The sequence below is a fragment of the Boleophthalmus pectinirostris genome, unplaced genomic scaffold, assembly GCF_026225935.1.
Source record: "Boleophthalmus pectinirostris isolate CB_2022bp ecotype Guang Dong unplaced genomic scaffold, ASM2622593v1 HiC_scaffold_17, whole genome shotgun sequence".
In the NCBI taxonomy this organism is placed as follows: domain Eukaryota; kingdom Metazoa; phylum Chordata; class Actinopteri; order Gobiiformes; family Gobiidae; genus Boleophthalmus; species Boleophthalmus pectinirostris.
In genome coordinates, this window is record NW_026571115.1 from 26,230,451 (window position 1) to 26,251,796 (window position 21,346).

General features: G+C 37.1%; 1 protein-coding gene and 1 long non-coding RNA gene across 4 annotated transcripts in view; one reads left to right on the forward strand and one right to left on the reverse strand.

Annotated features, from left to right (window-relative positions):
- Positions 1–5,490, forward strand: part of LOC129408579 (uncharacterized) — a 35,960-nt gene extending 30,470 nt beyond the window's left edge. The window contains exon 3 of the long non-coding RNA XR_008632018.1: positions 5,391–5,490. This is a non-coding gene — a long non-coding RNA (uncharacterized LOC129408579). The remainder of the gene's footprint in view (positions 1–5,390) is intronic.
- Positions 1–16,957, reverse strand: part of pvalb6 (parvalbumin 6) — a 106,113-nt gene extending 89,156 nt beyond the window's left edge. Inside the window, exons 1-3 of one of the 3 annotated variants that reach the window (XM_055152397.1) lie at positions 16,796–16,957; positions 16,648–16,722; positions 6,777–6,884 (exon numbers count right to left, since the gene is read on the reverse strand). In XM_055152397.1, the coding sequence (XP_055008372.1) occupies positions 6,777–6,786 (10 nt within the window). In that variant the 5' untranslated portion in view covers positions 6,787–6,884; positions 16,648–16,722; positions 16,796–16,957. The remainder of the gene's footprint in view (positions 1–6,776; positions 6,885–16,647; positions 16,723–16,795) is intronic. The other 2 variants (XM_055152398.1, XM_020927160.2) reach the window with 2 other exon arrangements.
- Between the last annotated feature and the right edge of the window lie 4,389 nt (positions 16,958–21,346).

Genomic DNA, 21,346 nt, shown 5'->3' on the forward strand with positions numbered 1-21,346 from the left:
TACCCAAACTACAAAGTCAAATTTAAAGCTCTTATTTAAACTTTTTTGAGCTTTAAGTCATGTTAGAATGCTGTTACCTCATCGTAAACGTACCTGGAGTTGTGTTTTCTTTCATTTACATGTTTGAAAAACCATTTATTATTAGTCTGTCTACATCTCCACAAATCTCAAAATGCTCTGTTCCACCTTGGGATGTCATGAAGCATACGTTTTGCCTTTTGTTCAGGAGAAACCAGCAATTCCAGGGTTGAAATTATCCAGATTATTCTAATGTATGGAGTTTAAAAACACTGTGGAGCACCGCCTGTATTACCACATCACAAGGTGGAACAAAGTGTTTTCCATCCCAAGAGGAAAACTCAGCCTACATATGCAGAGTTTGTGTGTTAAGCATGTGCAAATGAAACAAATAAACTCCAGGTATGTTTCTGATGAGGAATAACATTATAATGTAGATGATGAAAACCCTTTAAAGCACGGTTAAATATATTGTATCCTTGGTTAAAATATCCACACTGATTTGATGAATCATTAGCCACAAGGACACACTCTTTTAGCTTTCCAGCTTTGGCTCACTACCTCATAAACTACCACTTAAGATCTAAAACATTATAACGCCCTTCACTGGCATTATACATGTTACAAGAGAGGATGTACTGTAAAAAAAAAAAAAAAGGGAAGATTTTTAACACAATCCGGAGCACTTTGTCATTTTTATGTGAGGCGAGTAAAAACGCACAGCAGCAGAGCCAGTGGTGAAAGTTAATCATCAAGTGTTCATTCCAACCACGTCCAGACCACAAAGTCACACACAAACCTCAGCTCCTGCACCTCCACTCTTCCTCCTCTTCCTAACCGGTCCCATTCCCAAAGACACATGTAGATTAAAAAGCATCGAGGAGTACAATGTGTTCCATTACAATTTTCCATTTACAACAAGTATTGCTGACGTGGGAACTGCTGCAAGCCTGTACAAACATGCATAACTAGCAGCAGTATAGACGTATTTTGCGATTTCTGTATAGCATAATAGAATGAAGCTCTTTCGACACATCTACAAATGAGTATACTGTAGTTCTAACACACCTATATTACACAAAATGGATTCTTGTGAGCCTTAGCTATGTTATAATGTTGTCACTTCATCAAAAAACATAACTGGAGTTGTGTTTTGCTTCATTCACACATGTTTAACACACAAACCCTGCATATACAGACTGAGTTCTTCTCTCAAACTGAAAACACTGTGTTCCCCTTTATAATGTCATGTGATAATACAGGAAGGGCTTCACTGTGCTTTTAAACTCCGTACACCTTCACTAGAATCATTTGGATAATTTCAGCCCTGGAATTGCCAATCTCTACTGAAATAAAATGTTAAAAGATAGCTCTTAATTTGAAAACGACCATTACATTCAACAAGGTAGAACAGAGCGTTTGGAGATAAAGACAGACTAATAATTTACTCAAACATGTGTGAATGAAACAAAACACAATTCCAGGTATGTTTTTCGAGGAGGTAACAGTATAATAATATGACTTGAAGCTCACAAGAGTCAATTTTGTGTAATATAGGGCCTTTAAAAGAAATCAACTGATATACGATCATTGTTTTGAAGACAACAGTTTTTCGCAAGGTCTTCCCAAATGTCCAAAAATCCCTAAATGACCACAGGATGAAGGAGCAGTGTCTCTATCCAAAGCTCAACTCGTAAAAAGTAGCTCCTCTAACATCTAGCCACAAACAGAAAACAAATTTACCATCACTCTGGAAGGAAACAAGTCATAGCACATTGCACTCCATAAACTGTGAAATAGACAAACATCAGACACAATTACTGCAGTGCGGAAGATGCAAATTTCACATTGTCACATTGCCAATGACGCATTTTATTTTTTGTTATAAAAGTACTAAAATACCGAGTCTAGTTAGTACATCTTATTTTATATTATCTTTTCACTACATGTTTTATTGTACATTCAAAACTAAAATAATTTCAAGATAAAGATGCATTATGTAACATTTCTCATAGGGTCCATAAGCTATTACCTGATATTGCTTGGTCTAGAATGTTCTACACTACACTACTTAAATTCATTCAAATTCAGGTGTTTTATTGGTGAAAAGAAAATACCTTGAAAAACATGAATTGTTACTGTGAGGGGGCTTGCCTCTATACAGATCTGACATGTAACTTGGCCCTGGTGGCAATGCATTCTAAGCAAAGCAATAACAAGCAAATTAGGGATGTACAGATCTAGCTTTTTCACTTCCGATACTAGTTTTGATACTTTGACTTTAACTTCCTCAAAACACAGCTAACTTATTATACAAGAGATCAAATTATGTTACCCAACTGTTATTTTGTCTTTCCTGTCACTACTGAATAGCTTCACATGACTAAAAGTTCAAACATTATGAGGCAAACTGGGCCAAACTCATACTTTATCATCCAATTAAAGGTGCACTGTGTAACTTTTTGGTTGGAGATCCATCACCTGCTTGTTTTTATGTAAATGCTTTGTCTGGAATGTTCCACAGTATCACAGTACATTTATTCAATTACAGGTGATTTTTACAGGTGAACTCAAAAATACCTAAAAATCAGGCATTCTGATTGCCTCTGGTTGCCTCTACACAGATCTGACCTGTAACTTGTCCCAGGTGAACAAACCTGGTACCTTCTTGCTATGAAGCATGAGTGCTAACAACTCAGCTGCAAAGCCATTGTATATTATTAATAGGGCCGGGAACGTTAATGCATTAATTTTACATTGGTAAATAAATAAATAATTATTATTATCTTTTTTTTTTTTTTTTTTTTTTTTTTTTTTTTGTAAACGTCTGTTGCTCACTGGCTTTTATTTTGAAAAAGTCCATTGTGAGCGAGCCTTGAAAGTTGCTTATTCTTGCAGCGCTCACAGGAAACAGTCAGAAAGGGGTACGGGACTTTTATATGGCCATTTTCATTTTAAAGTTCTTCCAGACAGTCGACAAAGCCAAAGCCATTTGTAACCACTGCAACGCTGAACTGTCTTATCACCAAAGTTTTATGAGCCTGAAATACCCCCTAAACACAGTACACTCTGTTGATGGCGGCAAATCATTCAGTGAAACCAGTGGAGCGAAACTTCGGCAGACCACGTTAGAGACAACGTGTCAGACCCATTGCTCCACACACACACATTATGCACAGCATGTAGGGCACCAAGTGCTTTTGGGGGTACCACGGCACCACCACACGGTCTCACTTTTTTCTTCCGCAAGAAGCCAGTGCCAGCGAGCGCATTCTTAATAATAATAATAATAATAATAATAATAATAATAATCTTGTATGCCTTTGCAACTGACTTCGTGCAGAGGAGTAAAAAAGAAAAGTTCTAGGAACTGACAAACTTTTCCACAATTGCACTGAAAGTGTTTTCTGTGTACTGTTTTTTGGTTACTGTTTTTGACTGAGATTCTCATTTTTATATTAAACAGGAAAACATTAATGCCCTGGCATTGGCAATACATTTCAGTTTTGTATTTGAAATGATTTGATTTTTTCAGTTGAGATTTACACTGAATACTTGATTTTACTGCATCATGCACTTAACTGAATTCAGTTCATTAAGTCAAATTCTATGAAGTCGTTATTTTTTTGAGTTACATTCTCCAAATGAAGAATGCTACTGCTACTGTATAAAGAAATGCTGTTTGCACAACAACGGTATGGCACTTTTTTCACATTTATAATAAAAGTGGGCTATATGCTACTTTTGAATTCATTATAGTATTTTGCATACAACATGCAATTAATCATGATTAATCACAGGAACTCATGTGATTAATGTAATTAAGATTTTTTATTTTTGCCCAGTACTAATTATTACCATTCATATTTTTGCTCTGTTATCATATTATATTGTGATGTGTGAGTGACTGTGTCCAAATAATTTCTCTTGTGGCTCAATAAAGTTTGTCTAAGTCTAAATCTAAGTCTAATTAAAGGCCCAACCAGAATACCATGGAACCGATACCCTGTACTAGTATCCAGTACCAGTATTGGTGCATCCCTAAAGTCGACAGCAGACCTTCCACCAGAAAAATATACCAGACAATACCATACAACTTCTATGGGTACATTTACTGAGTGATAGCTGCAATGACGGCAAAACTCACTCCACATCACACCTCTAAAAAATACATGACATTCTTCTTCTTCCTGAGCTCGCCGCATCTCCCTTCGACCCCAATACAACCTCCCCACTCTTTTACTACAATACTTTTACTTCTTCAAACCCAGTCCATGATTAGCATTAAATCATACCTGGCTCTATCTCTCTCCACGGAGCCCTCAAGTCGTTTAGCTCTAAATTCCCGTGAAGTGCACCACAGATTTGCTCCCATGCATCAGGCTGGACTGTTATAGCTAGCGTGGAATAGGTGATAAAGTTTATATGAGGGTGTATTATGGTGCTAGTGGGGCAGGGGCTACAGAGGGGTTCACGATCTAAGATTATGATTGTATTGGGTTGGCCATATGGGAACTTGAATGAGTATTAAACCACCAAGGCTGCGTTCACACTTGACTTTGGTTCTGGTTTAGCCGGTTTTAGTGCCGGTTTATTTCTTGTGATGGGTTGTGCTAACGATGGACCATGTAACTGTTCTGTTGGGAGTTGCACCACCTGCTTGTCACGAAATAAAAACCCCAGATTCATACAGAGCGGGTTAATACGAACATTTTAAGACCAAAATGAGGAGCCTGACAGCAGCAGTTACGGAGAGAGGGGCGACGTTTTCTCACTATGAAGTGAACTGGAGCCAGAGTCAGTGGAGCCAAAAGAGTGCCCATTCTCACTTCCTATTAGGAAAAGGGCAGCTAGCGGGTTAGCTATGTCCATTTATTTATACAGTCTATGATTCATTCTTGTCTTTGGTTCTGGTTTAATCGCTTTCAGTGTAAGTTTAGTCTAGTTTAGGTGAGTTCTGTTGGTAGTTGTGCCACCTGCTTGTCACCATGGAGATGTTGTTGCTTTGGCTGAAATGTTCCGTTATCAATTTAATGACAGAGGTGTTTACAGTTTTAGAAATCCCTTGAGCAACAGCCATTGTTACCACAGACTGTATAAAAAAGTTGACTAAGGGAGTGTGTCGCCACCCATAGTGCTCAGATCAAATGAAGCTCACCGAAGCTAGAAGTTATAGAGGCGAATTTGGAGTCAGTTTCATATTTGGAGTAGGAATTTATTTATGGACAAAACAGCAAAATAATAATGTAGAGCAGGTTAATATGAACATTTTAAGATGAAAATGAGTAATCTAACAGCAGTCAAGCGCACCCACGATTTATACATACTTGTCTATGATTCGTACTGTAATGGGGGCTTCTTCTTCTTCACAGATCTGGTCCGTAACTTAGCCTATTTGCATCTTCTGCTGTCTCCATGGAGATAAGTTTAAAGCCATACAGTGGAGCACCAGGCGAAGCAATACGATCTCCATAGAGACGGTAAGGGAAGGTTATGGACCATTCATCAGAAAAAGTACACAGTGCACTTTTAAGGAGTGAACGCAGCCTAGGTTCTTTTTTTTTTTTTTTTTTTTTTTTCAAAACACTTGAGTAAATATGGCAAAACTTCAAACCAAATGCACAATTCTGTATCTATTTACTCATATAGCTTAAAAAAATTCTGAATACACTTGTAACGTAACTTTGCAGCCATTTTTATGATGACAAACATTCCAAACATCCCTTTTCTCTCCCTTTCATCCAACACTCCTGTCTCATTGACCAATTACATAGCGCCCAAAGACCATGACCTTAATTTGGATCTTTATTTTTTGTATATATTAGACTGCAACGGCGCACAGCTTAAAGGGAATTACAATTTACCAAGAGAGACCAAGCAACCAATCTATTATGACAATAGATTTACAATAACAAAGGACTTCGGTATTGTATATTATCAATGAAGGATCAGAATGGGCTCTCCAGTAGCCAATCACGTCGTCCGATTCGGGTCCTGTTTTCTGAATGAGTTTTTTTTTTTTTTTTTTTTTTTACGGGGAGGAAGAGGAGCACGCATGCCATTGCTACATCAAGATAAAATCATCCTTACCATGCTCTATAATACAACACAATTCTTCCATATAAATGCATGGAATAATTTGCTATTAAGATGACAGCGTGCATTTCTGAGTATGTGTCATGCATTCTAATTAGACAGAAAATGCGTCCTTCAATGCGTAAAAACTACTACAAACACAATTGTGCTAAAAAAAAAAAAAAATGCCAGTCAATCTTCAAATCTTTTCAAAAACGTCACATGCACGTACCTTTAGTATTTGTCCCAACAACCTTCGGAACAGTCTGGCTGAGGAGCGAAGAGTGGTGGGCGAGCGAGGAAGTAAGAGGAGATAGAAAGAGAGATAGGAAGGAAAAGGAGGGATAGAGAACGAGTGAGATAAAGTAGAGAAAGAGGAGACAAGAGAGGGAGCGAGGAGAAGTGGACGCACTCCGGTCTCTGTGATCCAAAGAGGAGGGATGAGGTGAGAGAGAGAGACGGGAGAGAGAGAGAGAGAGAGAGAGAGAGGGTGCACCGGATTGGGATAGGACGGGATTGTGTGGTGATGATGATGATGAAGAAGAAGAGGAGGGAGGAGGAAGAGGAAGGGGTAAGCAGAGGTACGGAGAGACAAGAGGAGAATAGGTTGACTTTGATCTGGCTGAGTAAATGCTGAGTGTTGCGAGGCTGTCAGTCGGTCACATGGGGTTGAAGTTTCTCACCGTTTCCCATACTGACGATGATGAGGAGATGCGCAGTACATGATGAAGAGGAGTTTAAGGAAAGTCCCAAAGGCTGAGGGTAAAAACTGCAGGATCATCTCTGCAGATCTGTAAGTTTAAAGAGGTAAAACTGAAGAAAGTTCCTGCTTCCAAATGCTGTTGTGAGTGAATAATACTACTACTACTACTACTACTACTACTACTACTACTACTACTACTACTACTACTACTACTACTAATAATAATAATAATAATAATAATAATAATAATAATAACAACGCCTTGCTATGTGTGCATTGTCCCCTCAAACTAACACTAGTCACTCATACCCACGGCAAATATTCAGAAGCAACTGAATGCATGTACTGAAAATACATATTCAGAATACAAATTTTGAGTAACTATATTCTGGACCAGTTCATTTTTCATTTGGTGGTATTCAGAATAGTTATTTTTCTAAAATCAAAGGAATACATGGCAGTGCTTGATCATGCAATTTTGACTTTGAACTGCGTGTTTTTAGCAAGAACATTTTAAAACACAGCTCCTGCAGTATGTGTGCATGTTTCCTTAATGGCAAAAAACAATGCAACAAACACAAAGCTGTTTATAATTCTATGTTGCGTGTTTTTTAGGGCTGGGTGTCATTAGGAAGTTGCCAATACCATACATACCTCGATACATAGGTCACAATATGATACATATACATATATATTTCAAATTGAATAATGGCTAAATCATGGCTATGATACTACAAGTCATAGTTAAACTACTTCTTGCGCAAAGTTAATATGAAACATCATCAAAACAGTGACAATGTCAAATGTGTTGCATAAACCTTCCTCTGAACAAGCAACAAAACTGTCGTGCATTAACAAAATAATTGAGTAAAATATACCAAAAAATACTCTTGGCAATATATTGATACAGCAGCCCAAGATATTGATACTGTATCATCACATTAAATGATACAATATACCGATATTTCAGTATTTTTGCACACTCCTAGTGTTTCTTACTATAATATGATGCAAATCGAAGTAAAAGTATTCCAAGTATTCAGAATACAGTACTCTGATTGGACCATGTGACACAATGTGTTATAAAATACAGTTTCATTTGGATATTCAGAATTCTGTAACTACATTTTTAAAGTATCCTTGCCATCACTGCTAGGGATTTTGATCGGATATGTAATGACCTAGCAGCTTTATGGTTGAAATGCATTGAGTCTTTATCCCTCAAGTAAATATTCAGAATTTTCAGATCTCTGCTGCTATGTCAGTAGGGTCAATGAAAAACTGTCATTCGTCATAATTTCACACCATAAATACAGCTACCATTTTCAGTATTTTCAAAATGTATTAACTTCAAGGTCACCAGTCTCTTAATAAACCATGCAAAGCGTAAATGTCCCAAGCTACTACAGGCTGTAACCTTTAGCGCATAGAAAAGTACAAGTGTGATTCTTGTAAACCTCGACCCAGTGTCAGGCGTGGACACGATCAATTTTCAAGTCGTAAAATTCTCCTTCCACCCATTAAATAACAGTGTAATCCTATTCTGCCATGTAGTGTGCCACACGAGAGTCCGCAATTAACTGTGGGGCAATAAAGTCCAGAAGCAGAGAACGTGAGGCTACAAAAGGTGGGAACATAACACAATCTATAACCATGGATGTGAAGAAATCATTCTAGAGCTGCATGACTGACTGGACTGGAAATGAGCAGTGATATCAAACATTCACCCAGACCAACAAACCAATGCTAACATAGAAATAACATATTAATTACACTGAATCGGTTTAATTAGAGCATTTGTTTCTGTTGTGCACAACTTGTTTAAAGGTACATTGTGTAACTTCTCTCATGTGGGGTCTGTCAGAAGCTTTTCTAGGTGGAGATTAGGGCTGTGTATCATTTAGAAGACGATTCATACCTTGATACATAGGCCACGGTACAATACATATCTCGGTACGATATGATACAATACGAGTCAATACAATTCAATACAATATATCAAATCGATATGGTTCAGTAAAAAATAAAGGCTAAATCGTGGCTCTGATACTAAAAGTTTTTGTTAAACCATTTCTTGTTCAAAGTTCATATGAACCACACATTTTAATCATCAAAACAGTGAAAATGTCAAATGTGTTGCATAAACAAGTTTCCTTCCTCTAAACAAGCAACAAAACTGTAACTCTCTAACAAAGTAATTTAGTAAAATATACCAAAAAATACTCTTGGCAGTATATTGATACAGCAGCCCATGATATCGATATTGTATCATCAATTTAAATGATGCGATACATGATTTTTTCAATATTTTTGCACAAACTTAGTGGAGATGTTACTGCTCTGTCAGGAATGTTCCACAGTATAGAGTAAACCTATCTATCACGAGGGAGACAAGAAGGTTACACTACTCTACATTACAATTCAGATCTGTGGAGAGTCGCCCCTATTCACAGAAGGAATTATTGTATTTTTGAGCAGTAAAAACACCCATAATGAATAAATGTTAGATGGATATGTTTAATGTCATACCATGGAACATTCCAGACAAATATATAACATCTCTATGGAGACCAGGAGGTAGCGGACACTATGTAACTTGGTAAGAGTCCAGCACCTGTTTGTGTACATGGGGATATGCTAGGGAGATCAGCATTAAACTTGCATATTATTTAATTATTGGTGTTTTTGTTTATTTTCTTCAAAACAATATCTTGAAAAATATTATATTCTATTGTGAGCAGGCCCACTTTTCCACAGATCGGACCTGTAAATTGGCTTGGTGCTTGTCTCCACAAAAATAGATAAATCACACTGTTTGAAACTTTCCAGGCAACGCAACAAAATCTCTGGTGACCAACACCCCACCCAGAAAGTTACACAATGCACCTTTAATGTAAGCACGAATTTGTGATAAATAAGACTGACAACAAGTGACAACACAATTTCACAATTCTGACAATGATTTATGGACTTGAAACTGTGAAAACTGTGCAACTTTTAGTCTTTATTTTTAACTTTATTTAACCAGGCGGTCCCACTGAGATTCTGAATCTCTAACAAAACAGTAATATTACATTATAAAACCATTTGCATCTCTCAAGAAAAACATACACACATCCCTGTCACCACACTTTTTTACAATTTTCTTAAACTTATCAAGTGACACCATAGATTCCAATTCCACTTCTACCTGCGATGCAATAATCCTGGGAAAATTCAATATGCATATTTTCTCAGTGGGGCAAAACATTTTCTTTCCAAGTAACATTTGTTCAACTGAGTCTTAAGATGTTCTAAAATGTACACATACTATAATCCAGTGCTGGTTACACTCAATAAAACTGCAGTGAGATTTGTAGTCCTCTATAATTTCATGACCTTCTGCTAAAACAATAAAAGGGCGCCTCATGTTCTGCTCTCAATAATTTGGCCTTGATCCCAGTGAGACAGAGTGGGTTAGTGCGCGTGCGTAGTGCCCTGGTGTCAGAGGAGAGGGGAGGGCTCAGGCAGGCACAGTTCCAGTAGTTCAGTACAGTTTGGCCCGCCTGTGGTTCTGACTGTGTTTTCGTGTGCACTCTGGGGCTTGTAGCTTTAACATGGCAGAGCAGAGCGGCGGTGCCAGTCCTGCGGGCCCTGCTCTCAAACAGGAAGAGAAAGACTGACACAACTACTGGTGCTGCACACAAGGAAATAGTGTGTTTGTTTCAAGACTGAAGGAAAACAATCATATGGTTTTGTGTGATCATTAAAGGGCCCACATTATTCTATCTTCTGATCTATGTTATAATTAGGGGTGTGCAGAAATATCAAAATATCAATATGAACAGTTCTGCTGTGGGCTTTTAGAGAGTTGAACTGCACGTCCCTCTGCACATGTAAATGTTGAGCTCATATTATGGATGAATAAGCAATGATCATTGCAACAGTCATTCGTCTACTGAGTCACAACTGAACTAAACTAAAGCTAAACTCTAAACTAAACTCTGTTGTGTTCATCATTAAGTTGGTTGATCATTAAAGGTGCATTGTGTAACTTTTCTGGTGAAGGGTCCATCAAATGCTCCATGGAGATGTTATTTCTTTGTCTGGAATGTTCTACAGTATGGTATTAAACCTTTTTATCTTCATGGAGACCAAACCAGACCAAGTTACAGGTGAAATCTGTGGAGAGGCGACCCCACTCACAGAATGTCTAGGTATTTTTGAGATATAAAACCATCTGTAATTGACTAAATGTAAGGTAGAGCTGTTTAATGTCATATTGTGGAACATTCCAGGCAGAGCAATGACATATCCATAGGAACAAGCTGGTGCACCTTTAAGTAGTGAGTCTGAAAGCCTTTATTTTTTGGCTGAATCATATCAAAACAAAAGTGCGCTGTGTCAAGTATTGTATTGTGGCCTATGTATCGTATCGGCAACTTCTTACTGATATCCAGCCCAGCCTGCATAGTTAGATTGAGTTCTTCTCTCAAAATGAAAACACTTGGTTCCACCTTGTGATGTCATGTGGTAATACATTGGTTAGGGCCACAGAAGGCTGGAAATGGCCCTGGTGTTCGGACAAAGTGATGGAGTGAGTGGTGGAGAGGGAGACTCAAAGGGAAGCCTGACTGAGATATGATAAAGCAGAGTCTTTGAGAGCGGTTTATCAGCTCGGTGCACTCAGCCCACACATTACAATTACTCCATGTGTCTATAGTGGACAAGAAAGCAGGCCTGTCTTAAATACACACTGCGATAATTGACTTTTCCGTGGCCGCCTCCCAGGAGCACAACCACTATTGATCTCGTTCATTTACATGACTTTGTCATTAGGAGCGCAGAGAGTTAGTCAACAGATGGGGCGTCTCTCTGGGATCATCCTGGGAAAGAATCTTACCAAAGACATGTGTTTGCTTTCTGCCTGTTTATTCAAATGCAATGTCTATTTTGAATTCATTGTGAAATAGAAAATGTGTTTTTGTCATGTTTTCCACTATTCATTTGCTTTCACTAATAAGAGAGTGGAGAAGAATGGATTAAAACCACGAAAGACATTTTATAATATAATTTACAACATGCTTTTGGTCACCATGGGATACATTTTCACATTTTCTACCATAAAATAATGTTTACATTTGGAAAATATACTAAGCTTTATCTCCATTTCCAATGAGGCGTTTAGGCATTAGAGCTCCCTCTGCTGGCAGCAATGAAAATGAATACCAAAAAAATAAATAATGAAGCCCCTAGACCATGTGAATGTTATGCTAATAGAGCTAGAGTCATGCATTTGCTGTGAACACAATTTGACCCCAGAACAAGTCCAGTGAGGGCTTGAAAATGGTGTCTGTCTGAATTTTTTACCTGCAACAATCTGGGCAAAAAGTGAACAGGGCATAGACAACTATGGATTTATAAAGCAAAACATGGGGAAAATGGTTAAAACTTCAAAAACGTCTGTTTTGCAGAATGCGTCCCTACAGAAGAAAAAAAACGCATAAATCAGACCGTATATTTTAAAATGCTGTTCTTCCCTTCCTTCTTAAAATCTGCTCTATCTAGGTGTTGAGAAATCCTGATGTAATTTGTGGTGATTCAATGACAGTGATTCAAAGGAAAAGCAGTCAGAATGTTCTAACTGACCTGATCTAACTGCACTTTTCCATTGTTTTACTGAAGAGTTTCACACAACTCACACATACTGCAACATGTTTTTAGGTCTAATTCTGAAAAGGGACAAAATACAGACTTTACAAAGTATAAGTAGTATAATTTTTTGGTATTTGTACTTTACTTAAGTACATTTTAAAGTCAATGTTTTTTACTTTTACTTCACTACATTTCAGAGCAGGCATCTGTACTTTCTGCTCCACTACATTATTTAACTGGACCTAAAAGTAAAAGTATTTTTAGATTGTCTGAGACCAGCTGAAAAGGCTGAGGGCTTTAGTATATTAGCTGTCTTGATCGAAGAAACTTCAGTACAAAATCCATACATTTGAAGCTTTATTCGATTTCAAAATCTGGGTGACAGTACATTTTTAAAAGGGTACTTATTTATATATTTTTTTTCATGTTTGCTCTAGTCTCTGTACTTTTACTTAAGTAACAAAACTGAGTACTTCTTCCTCCACTGATCATCAGTGTACCTCTGACATACACAAGAGGGCTTGTCCTTTAAAAGTCTTTTTATATCTGGAGTTATCTAGACTTTTGGACACCATTGGCATTTCATTTTTATGTAAAATAAGAAATTAAACTGTAAAAAGCAGATTTGTCAGGCTAGAACAATGAATAATTACAGCTAGCCTCAAAGTCTGCAACTCTTTTGTGAGGTTAAGTTTAGATAAACTTGCACATAGTCGGTACAAGTTTTTTTTGTCAATGACCTTTAATAATTAACGCAACTAAATAAATAGTTCCTCATCGTTTTGAAGAAGTACACTTCTGCTCGGCTTAGTCTAGTCTGAAACCCACATTTCAATTTAAATTCATAACCCCGATTCTGTAAATATTTGTATAAAATATGCTTTAAAATAATGCAGTTTCTTCTCAGCATTCTCCAGACATTATTGCTTTTCATATTTTTCCCACTGCCTAAAACAGTGCATGTTTACAATGCAATAGTGGTCAAAGTGATGCTTGAGTCATCTTGTTTTTGATCAGGGTGTGATCTTAGACGCCAGATGAGCAGACGGAAGCAGTAGCAGTAAAAATATATGTGCTGTTTCTTCAGAATATATATTTTTAATTAAAGGACCACTACACAACTTTTCTGGTGGAAGGTCTGCTGCATACTTGTCTCTATGGAGATGCCATTGCTTTGCCTGGAATGTTCCATGGTGTAACATTAAGCATATCCATCTAGGATTTATTCATTACGGGTGTTTCTATTGCTCAAAAATACCATAATTTCTTCTGTGAATAGGGGCGACTCTCCACAGATCTGAATTGTAAAATAGCTTAGTGCTGTGGCCTGCTCGTGATAGGTTTAATCCATACTATGTGAACCAGACAAACAGACAAAGCAATAACAGCTCTATGGAGACAAGCAGGTGACGGACCCTCCAATAGAAATTTAAGATGAAACTACATAACTTAAATGGCACTCTGCAACTTTCTGGTGAAGTGTAGTCACCTGGTTGTGTCCATGGAGATGCTATTGTTTAGTCAAGAATGCTCCACAGTATGGCAAAAGATGTACTTCTCTATTTCAATGCAGACAAGCCAGTGATGCTACTTGGCCAAGTTACAGGTCAGATCTGTGAAGAGGCGACCAACTCTCTGCAAGAATCTATGCTTCCAAGGCGTTTGCGAGCAGTAAAAACACAATAGTCAAAGAGTTACAAAGAGGTACAAGATTTTCTAATGTGTTATAATGTTGTTTCCATCACAAACAGACCTGGAGTTGTGGGGTTTTTTTTGTTTTGTTTTGTTTTGTTTTGTGTTTTTCATTCACACATGTTTAACACACACTTCCTGCATATTTACGCTGAGCTCTATTTCTGCTCCACTGTGTTTTTGACACCTGTCTCTCACTATCTTTTTTGCTACTTATTTAGAATTAATTATTATCATTTATATTTTTCCCTTTTATTCCTTTTTGTTATTATATTATATTGTGATGTGTAAGCTACTGTGTCCAAATAATTCCTCTTGTGGAACAATAAAGTTTGTCTAAGTCTAAGTGTTTTTAAACTCCATACATCTTCAACAGAATCATTTGGATAATTGCAGCAATAATTTCTGAACAAAATAAAAAAGGTATTTGCTAATTTGTAAACTACCATTTCATGACATCATAAGGTGGAACAGAGCATTTCGAGCTTTGGAGACGTAGACAGACTAATAATAAAGAGTTACTCAAACATGTGTGAATGCAACAAAACCCAGCTCCAGGTATGTTTTTGATTAGGTAACACGGTTTAAAGGTATATTGCTTAACATTTCTTGTGGAGGGTGCACCTGCTTATCTCCATGGAAATGCTATTGCTTTGTCTAAAATGTTCCGCAGTATAAATAAAACCTATATATCACGAGGAAGACAGGCAGGTTACAGCACTACACTACACAACATTACAATTCACATCTGTATTATTGTAATTCTGAGCAATAAATACACCAGTAATGACTAAATGCTAGATGTATATGTTTAATGTCATATCACGGAACATTCCAGGCAAAGCAATAACATCTCCATGGAGACAAGCAGGAAAAGTTGCACAGTGCACCTTTAAAGAGAGTCAAACATTCCAAGCAAAGCAGTAACTTTTAGGGAAGCGTGAGCCAGTCCCAGGACAAATTTTGGGAGTTAAAATAATTAATTCTGAGTCAAAGTAAATGTACATGCTTGTGTGTGTCTGTTGAATTTCATTATCATTAAATATTTGTGAGTTCAGCCTAACCTTAAGCTTGTACAAACAGTGTGATAATGATCTTTACAGCAGAAGTTTCAGTTCTGTCTTGAGGTCTATTGAAGTTATGGTTACTTACAGCTTATAGGAGCATTATAGGTAAATACAAAAGAACAGCTACTTCCTTTTATAACTCAACTGCCAGTGAAAACCAATGAAAAGCAAGATTACCAAAGGAAGTTAAGAAAAAATGTTGACAAGTGTGAATGTGGAGAGAAAGGGGAAACTAAAGCAGTCTTAAAAGAAACTCCTACTGCCTTCCTACAAATTCTCAGAAGTGACGAATGACTGCCACATGACGGACTAAGAAATCTACAGAAAGAGTAAGTTTAGTCATTATTTTAAAATATTGGTATATTTTAAGTGTACAATCTTTGTAAGTGTGTATATATTTATTAACACATGTGAGATTAAGCTGGATTTATCAATTGATTCTTTCCAGATGGCTTATATCCGGTTTAAGTTTCATTATGAAATCTTAAATCAGACACATTTCATTCTTTTCTGGTTAAAACATGTGAATTTTAATACTTTAAAGGGGAACTATGTAAGTTTTCTGGTTTAGGGTCTGCAGCCTGCTTGTCTCCAGAAAGATGTTTTTGCTTTGCCTAGAATGGTCCCCAGTATGGCATTATAGTTTCTATCCACCACCAGATCAATTTACAGGTCAGATCTGTGAAGGCGTAAGCTTATCTGTCTCACGTCAGAATGATATGTATCTCTGAATTGAGTTCAGATTTATCAGTCTGGAACGGCTCTCGCTTGGGAAAAGGTGAAATGTCCAGATGATTAGGCTATATTTATTTCAATGTTATTTAATTTAGAAAGCATCAGAGCAGTGGAACAAGATGAGAGATCAAAGTTTAACTGGAGACTTCAATCCACTTAAGAAAAATCTATCTATCTAAATATCTAATAAATATAGATATAGATAGATATAGATATATAGATAGACAGACAGACAGATAGACAGATAGATAGATAGATAGATAGATAGATAGATAGATAGATAGATAGATAGATAGATAGATAGATAGATAGATAGATAGATAGATAGATAGATAGATAGATAGCAGAACAAAATAATCTGTATTTCTGCTGAAATAGGCTGAAGTCTGTCTGTCTGTCTGCGTTGCCAAGTGCGTTTGGGTACATTAAACTTTAATTTGCCCAAACCCCAACGCTGCTCTGTGAAAAGTTGCATAGCAGATTTTATCATCGATCTTCAAACAAAGTATTACAACTATTACTGTAATAACTAGTGGTCAATATTGAGTTGTAGCTTTACTTTCAGTATTCTTCCCGAAAGTATCATGTGAGTTAGTTCATTCAGTGTAAGACGCTTTGCTTCTAATCTGCGTGTGTAATATGATGTATGCGTCAATACAGAAATGACTGTACAAAAATCCCTACCCACTCAGTTCATTCACAAATGACGCTACCACAACTCACCCTATCCTTCAGCTGTCAGATTATCACGTTTTTCATGCCATCAAAACCACACATGTGCCAACCAAGTGTGGGCCACTGAACAAGACCACAAACACAAACAGGAAGTTACAAATGTTGTGACACTGCCTTTCTTATGAATTCTTCTTACCAGTCGTGATATGGATGCCGTCAGCTGACTCGTGAGAACGAAGCAGGCTAGAGGTGAAGAACCATGCTCCCTTTGCGGCTCCTGTGGCTTCCATGGGCGCTCGCCATGGCAGAGGAGTGTGACCTCGACCACAGCTCCTACACTGGTAAGGAGAAGTCATAGAAAATGGGGAATTACATTAGTTAATGGGTAGGTTTCCTTTGCTAACTATGAATGAACACAATACTGACGCAAAGCAAAGGGCGGCTACTTTGATTTTGAATCTAAAATATTTAGTCGAGTTATTTCACTTTTTTCCTTTGCAATTCTGTACATCATGTATCGTATATTTTATGTTTTCTGTAAGTATTTAATTTAGAAATTAGTAAAGAAGGTGTGTTTTGACTGGGTCCTAGACATGATTGTTGGAGAAGAGGAGATGGAGAGGCTGAGGAGGTTGATGGAGAGGCTGCTAATAGGATGGAGGAGGCAAAGTACTGTTGTGCAGGGATGTGCAAAAATATCAAAATATCAATATATCGTATCATTTAATGTGATGATACAGTATCGATATCGTGGGCTGCTGTATCAATATATCGCCTAAAGTATTTTTTGGTATATTTTAACAAATTATTTTGTTACAGTGCTACACGTTTGTTGCTTGTTTAGAGGAAGGAAACTCGTTTATGTGACACATTTGACATTTTCACTGTTTGATGATTAACATGGGTGTGTTTCACTTCGCACAAGTGGTTTAACAAACTTTTAGTATCACAGCCATGACTTAGCCATTATTTTTTATTGAAACATATTGAATCGATTTGAAATATATCGTACTGAATCGAAAGTGCACTGTATCGAGATATGTATCAGCAACTTCTTAGGGATACCCAGCCCTAGTGTTGTGTTATGTCAGATATGGATGTCTTGAGAGATGATTGGTCATGACATAAATTTAGATTTTGGTAAAAAAGTGGAGTTGCCCTGATGCTCTGTTCCACCTTATGACGTCCTGAAGCGGCATTTTTAAGTTAACAGCTCCATTTACCTTTAGTTTAATATAGACTGGCAATTCTGGGGCTAAAGGTGTGGTGCTCTTCCTATATTACCACATGATGTCGCAAACAGTGTTTTCTGTTTGAGAGAAGACCACAGACTAAATATGGACCCATTAATTAATATAACTTAGAGCCCGGGCCACATACAGCCCTTTGGTCGACTCTGAATGACCCTTTAAGCTCATTTGGAATTACAAAATAAATATATTTTATCATTTTACCTCATACATGGACTAAAGCTGCACTGCTTTTATTTTAGAGGTGTTTTGACATTTTTTGTAAGGCAGCCTCACTTTTTCATTGCTCATAACATAAACTCTTACCAGTCTTACCAGCTCATCAAAACAATGCTATTTATTGTTTTTTTTTTTTTATAAAGAAATGCAATTAATATTATACAGAACTGAGTTAAGCATTTTGGCCCAGTGCCCCCCCCAGTATTTTCTGTTTCTCATGTGGCCGCATGGAAAAAATAATTGCCCACCCCTGATTTAGAGTATAGTATATATAGCGTTAATTAGACTTAGACTTAGAACTTAATTGATTCGCAGGGGAAATTACTTGGACACAGTAGCTCACACGTCGCAATAAACAAAGAGCAAATATATATGTATGGTAATAATACATTCAAAATGGTGTTAATCTGCTCAACTGAATGGCATTTTCGTCTCTACCCAGCCTCCACAGCTCTGAAGTCCCTACACTGTTATAATGACTTCCAGTCCTTCTTTCACTGCACATGGAGGGAGGAGCCGGAGAGCCAGTCCAACCAAACACTCAAACTGTGGCTCAAGGCAAAAAGCTCCAGGTAACACAGGATTACGGGATTACAGTGAAAATGATTGTGACTTTTTTGTATTGAAACTATGTGTGTTTCCAGGAAAGGCTTGTGTGAAGACTACCCCTCAGTTGAGCAGGGGCTGAGACAGTGCAGATATAAAACTAGAGTGTTTTCTTTGGGCACGACATACACTGCCTTCTTCAATAAATCTGTCCACTGCTCCACTGCTCACAACACATATCTGGATCTGTCCACTCTTTGTAAGTCTATTATTAGGCCTGCCACGATATGAAATGTTGAAGTGTCAGATTTTGAAAGCAGGGTTTTAGCCAAAAAGTATTCTAAAAACAAAGTAACATTAGTAGAATGAAGCACTTTAGTACTTAGTTTATATCTATAATGAGTCATAAAGGGTATTTATTAAATCCTCGACATCGCAAATCTTATCAGACAACAGAAAAATATCAAAGAATTCCCTACTTTCCACTGAATAATGTATTTCCATACTTGTACAGGTATACTGCAAAACATGAAAATCCAGATGAGTTAAAAGTACTTTAATTAAAATTCTTAAAGATTGTAAATTTGACAGTGCTGACTTGTGTCAACCTGGATTATTAGATTTATTTTCTGTTTCCAAATGGAAAATGTAGTTTATTATTTCAAGCTAAATTAGAGTCAATGCATTCATTTGAAATGGTAACTTAATAAGACTTAGTAAGAAAATGACAGCTCTTACAAACTACAGAATTTTCTTCAATTCTTTCTCTTCCAGTAAGGGGTAACGATGAGAAAATCCTAGTGACAATGGTCTTGCTGCTGTAATTACAGCAAATTGATCCTTAATTAATAATGTGACATTTTCTAACCCTATGTATGACCCAGAAAAGTCAGGAAAGTGGGCGGGGATAGTGGATAGGTGAAAACAGACATTACCGGACAATACAGGATTACTCAAACATCCATGAAACAATTAAAAGTAAAATAATGATGAGGGAACACTGTTATTTGATAAAATTATGCTTATAAATTTGAATTTGTTAATTTTAGTAGAGAAGCACAAAAAGTAAAGATCACAAATTAATTAATATATTATTAATAACAATAAATATTTTGTTACGTATTTGTGTAAACATACAGCCATTCTTCTTCTATTTCCATTTTGACTTAGAAGTATGTTCAAAGAGAGCACTCAGAAGCACCCAAAAAATATTGTTACTGGATATCGACTGTATCAATATCAGCTAATATCGATACTGGGAGCAATATATCATTCATGCCAAAATTATCGGGTATAAAATCCTCCTAAAAATGTGGACTGAATATAAATTGTAACATGAATGAATTATATTGACTCACATCTCACGTTTCTGAATGTTTGGACAATACATAATTTATAGTGTCCTTTTGTGGTCCACAGTGAGAGCACGCACACCGGTCAGCCTGACCACCTCCAGCTCAGAGGACGGGGGCAGGACGATCACATGGTCCAGCCCCTACCCACAATCCTCTTCTCTCAACAACAACATCACCTATGAACTCAGCTACAGGTCAAGCGGACACCAGAACTGGACGGTACGATTGGAACTCTGGGAATGAAATGAACTGAATAATCTAATCTAATCTGATGTGTGTTGTTGTTCTAGGAGGAGAAACTGTGGAACAATCACAAGAAACTGGAAAAGAAAATCTTACGTCCAGGACACAGATATGAGGTCCGAGTGAGAGCCCTGGTCCCACTGAGTGAATGGAGCCACTGGAGCCCCACAGTCTCCTGGTTCAATCAGCCAGGTAACATACAGCATTAGTCTATTCACTAGTCTAGAGTCAGAAAGGTTTTTTTTTTACTAGCAACAGCAAAGTTAGTTGTAAATTAAAGTAACTTTCCTGGTTTATTTTATTTTATTAAGCAGTTGTCGAGGACCATGTAAAAATTAATTTATCAAAATTATCAGTACCAGATTAGTCTGTCTGTTAGCTGTCTATCTGTAGTCAGTGTACTCAGTTCTCATCCATTACAATTACATTGCTATGCTAATTTATGGCCATTTATCAGCCATGTGCTTATCTCTGTGGAGATGTTATTCTTTTGCTTGGAATGTTCCACAATATGGCTTTAAATTTATCAATCTTTCATGAGTTAATTTGCATGTATTTTGATTGAAACATGGTTAAACCACCTTAAACATGTATCTTACTGAGTGAGCTTGCCTGTCCACTGATCATACAAATCAGATCCATTATTATTATTATTAATGCCATATTGTGGAACATTCCAGGCAAAGCATCAACATTTCACTGGAGGCAAGCAGATGGAAAATCTTCTACCAGGAAGGTGACATAGTTCAGGTTTTGTTACATTTGCTTTTAGATTTGGAATCAGCCCAAATCAAATAAATCAAAAAAATAATACTGAATAAATCTGGTAGCCACAAATAAATATTCTCTTTTTCTTGTTATTTACTAAATTTGAAGTAGCATGACCACAGAAATTTGGTTGACTGACTAAAGTGGCTCGTCTGACCACACCTAATGGATGTAGTGAGTGTGAAGCCCTGGTGATTGTAACTCAGTGCTAACAAAGCTGACAACTCCAATGAAGAATAGAGCGGTGCACTTTGGCCTGGTGTCAGTTCATTTGCTTTATATCCACTCATTTGTGTTGTTGTTTGTGTATTTATTTTACAATGGCATTAGCAGTGGGAGACACAGCTGGTTCACAGGCCACAGTCA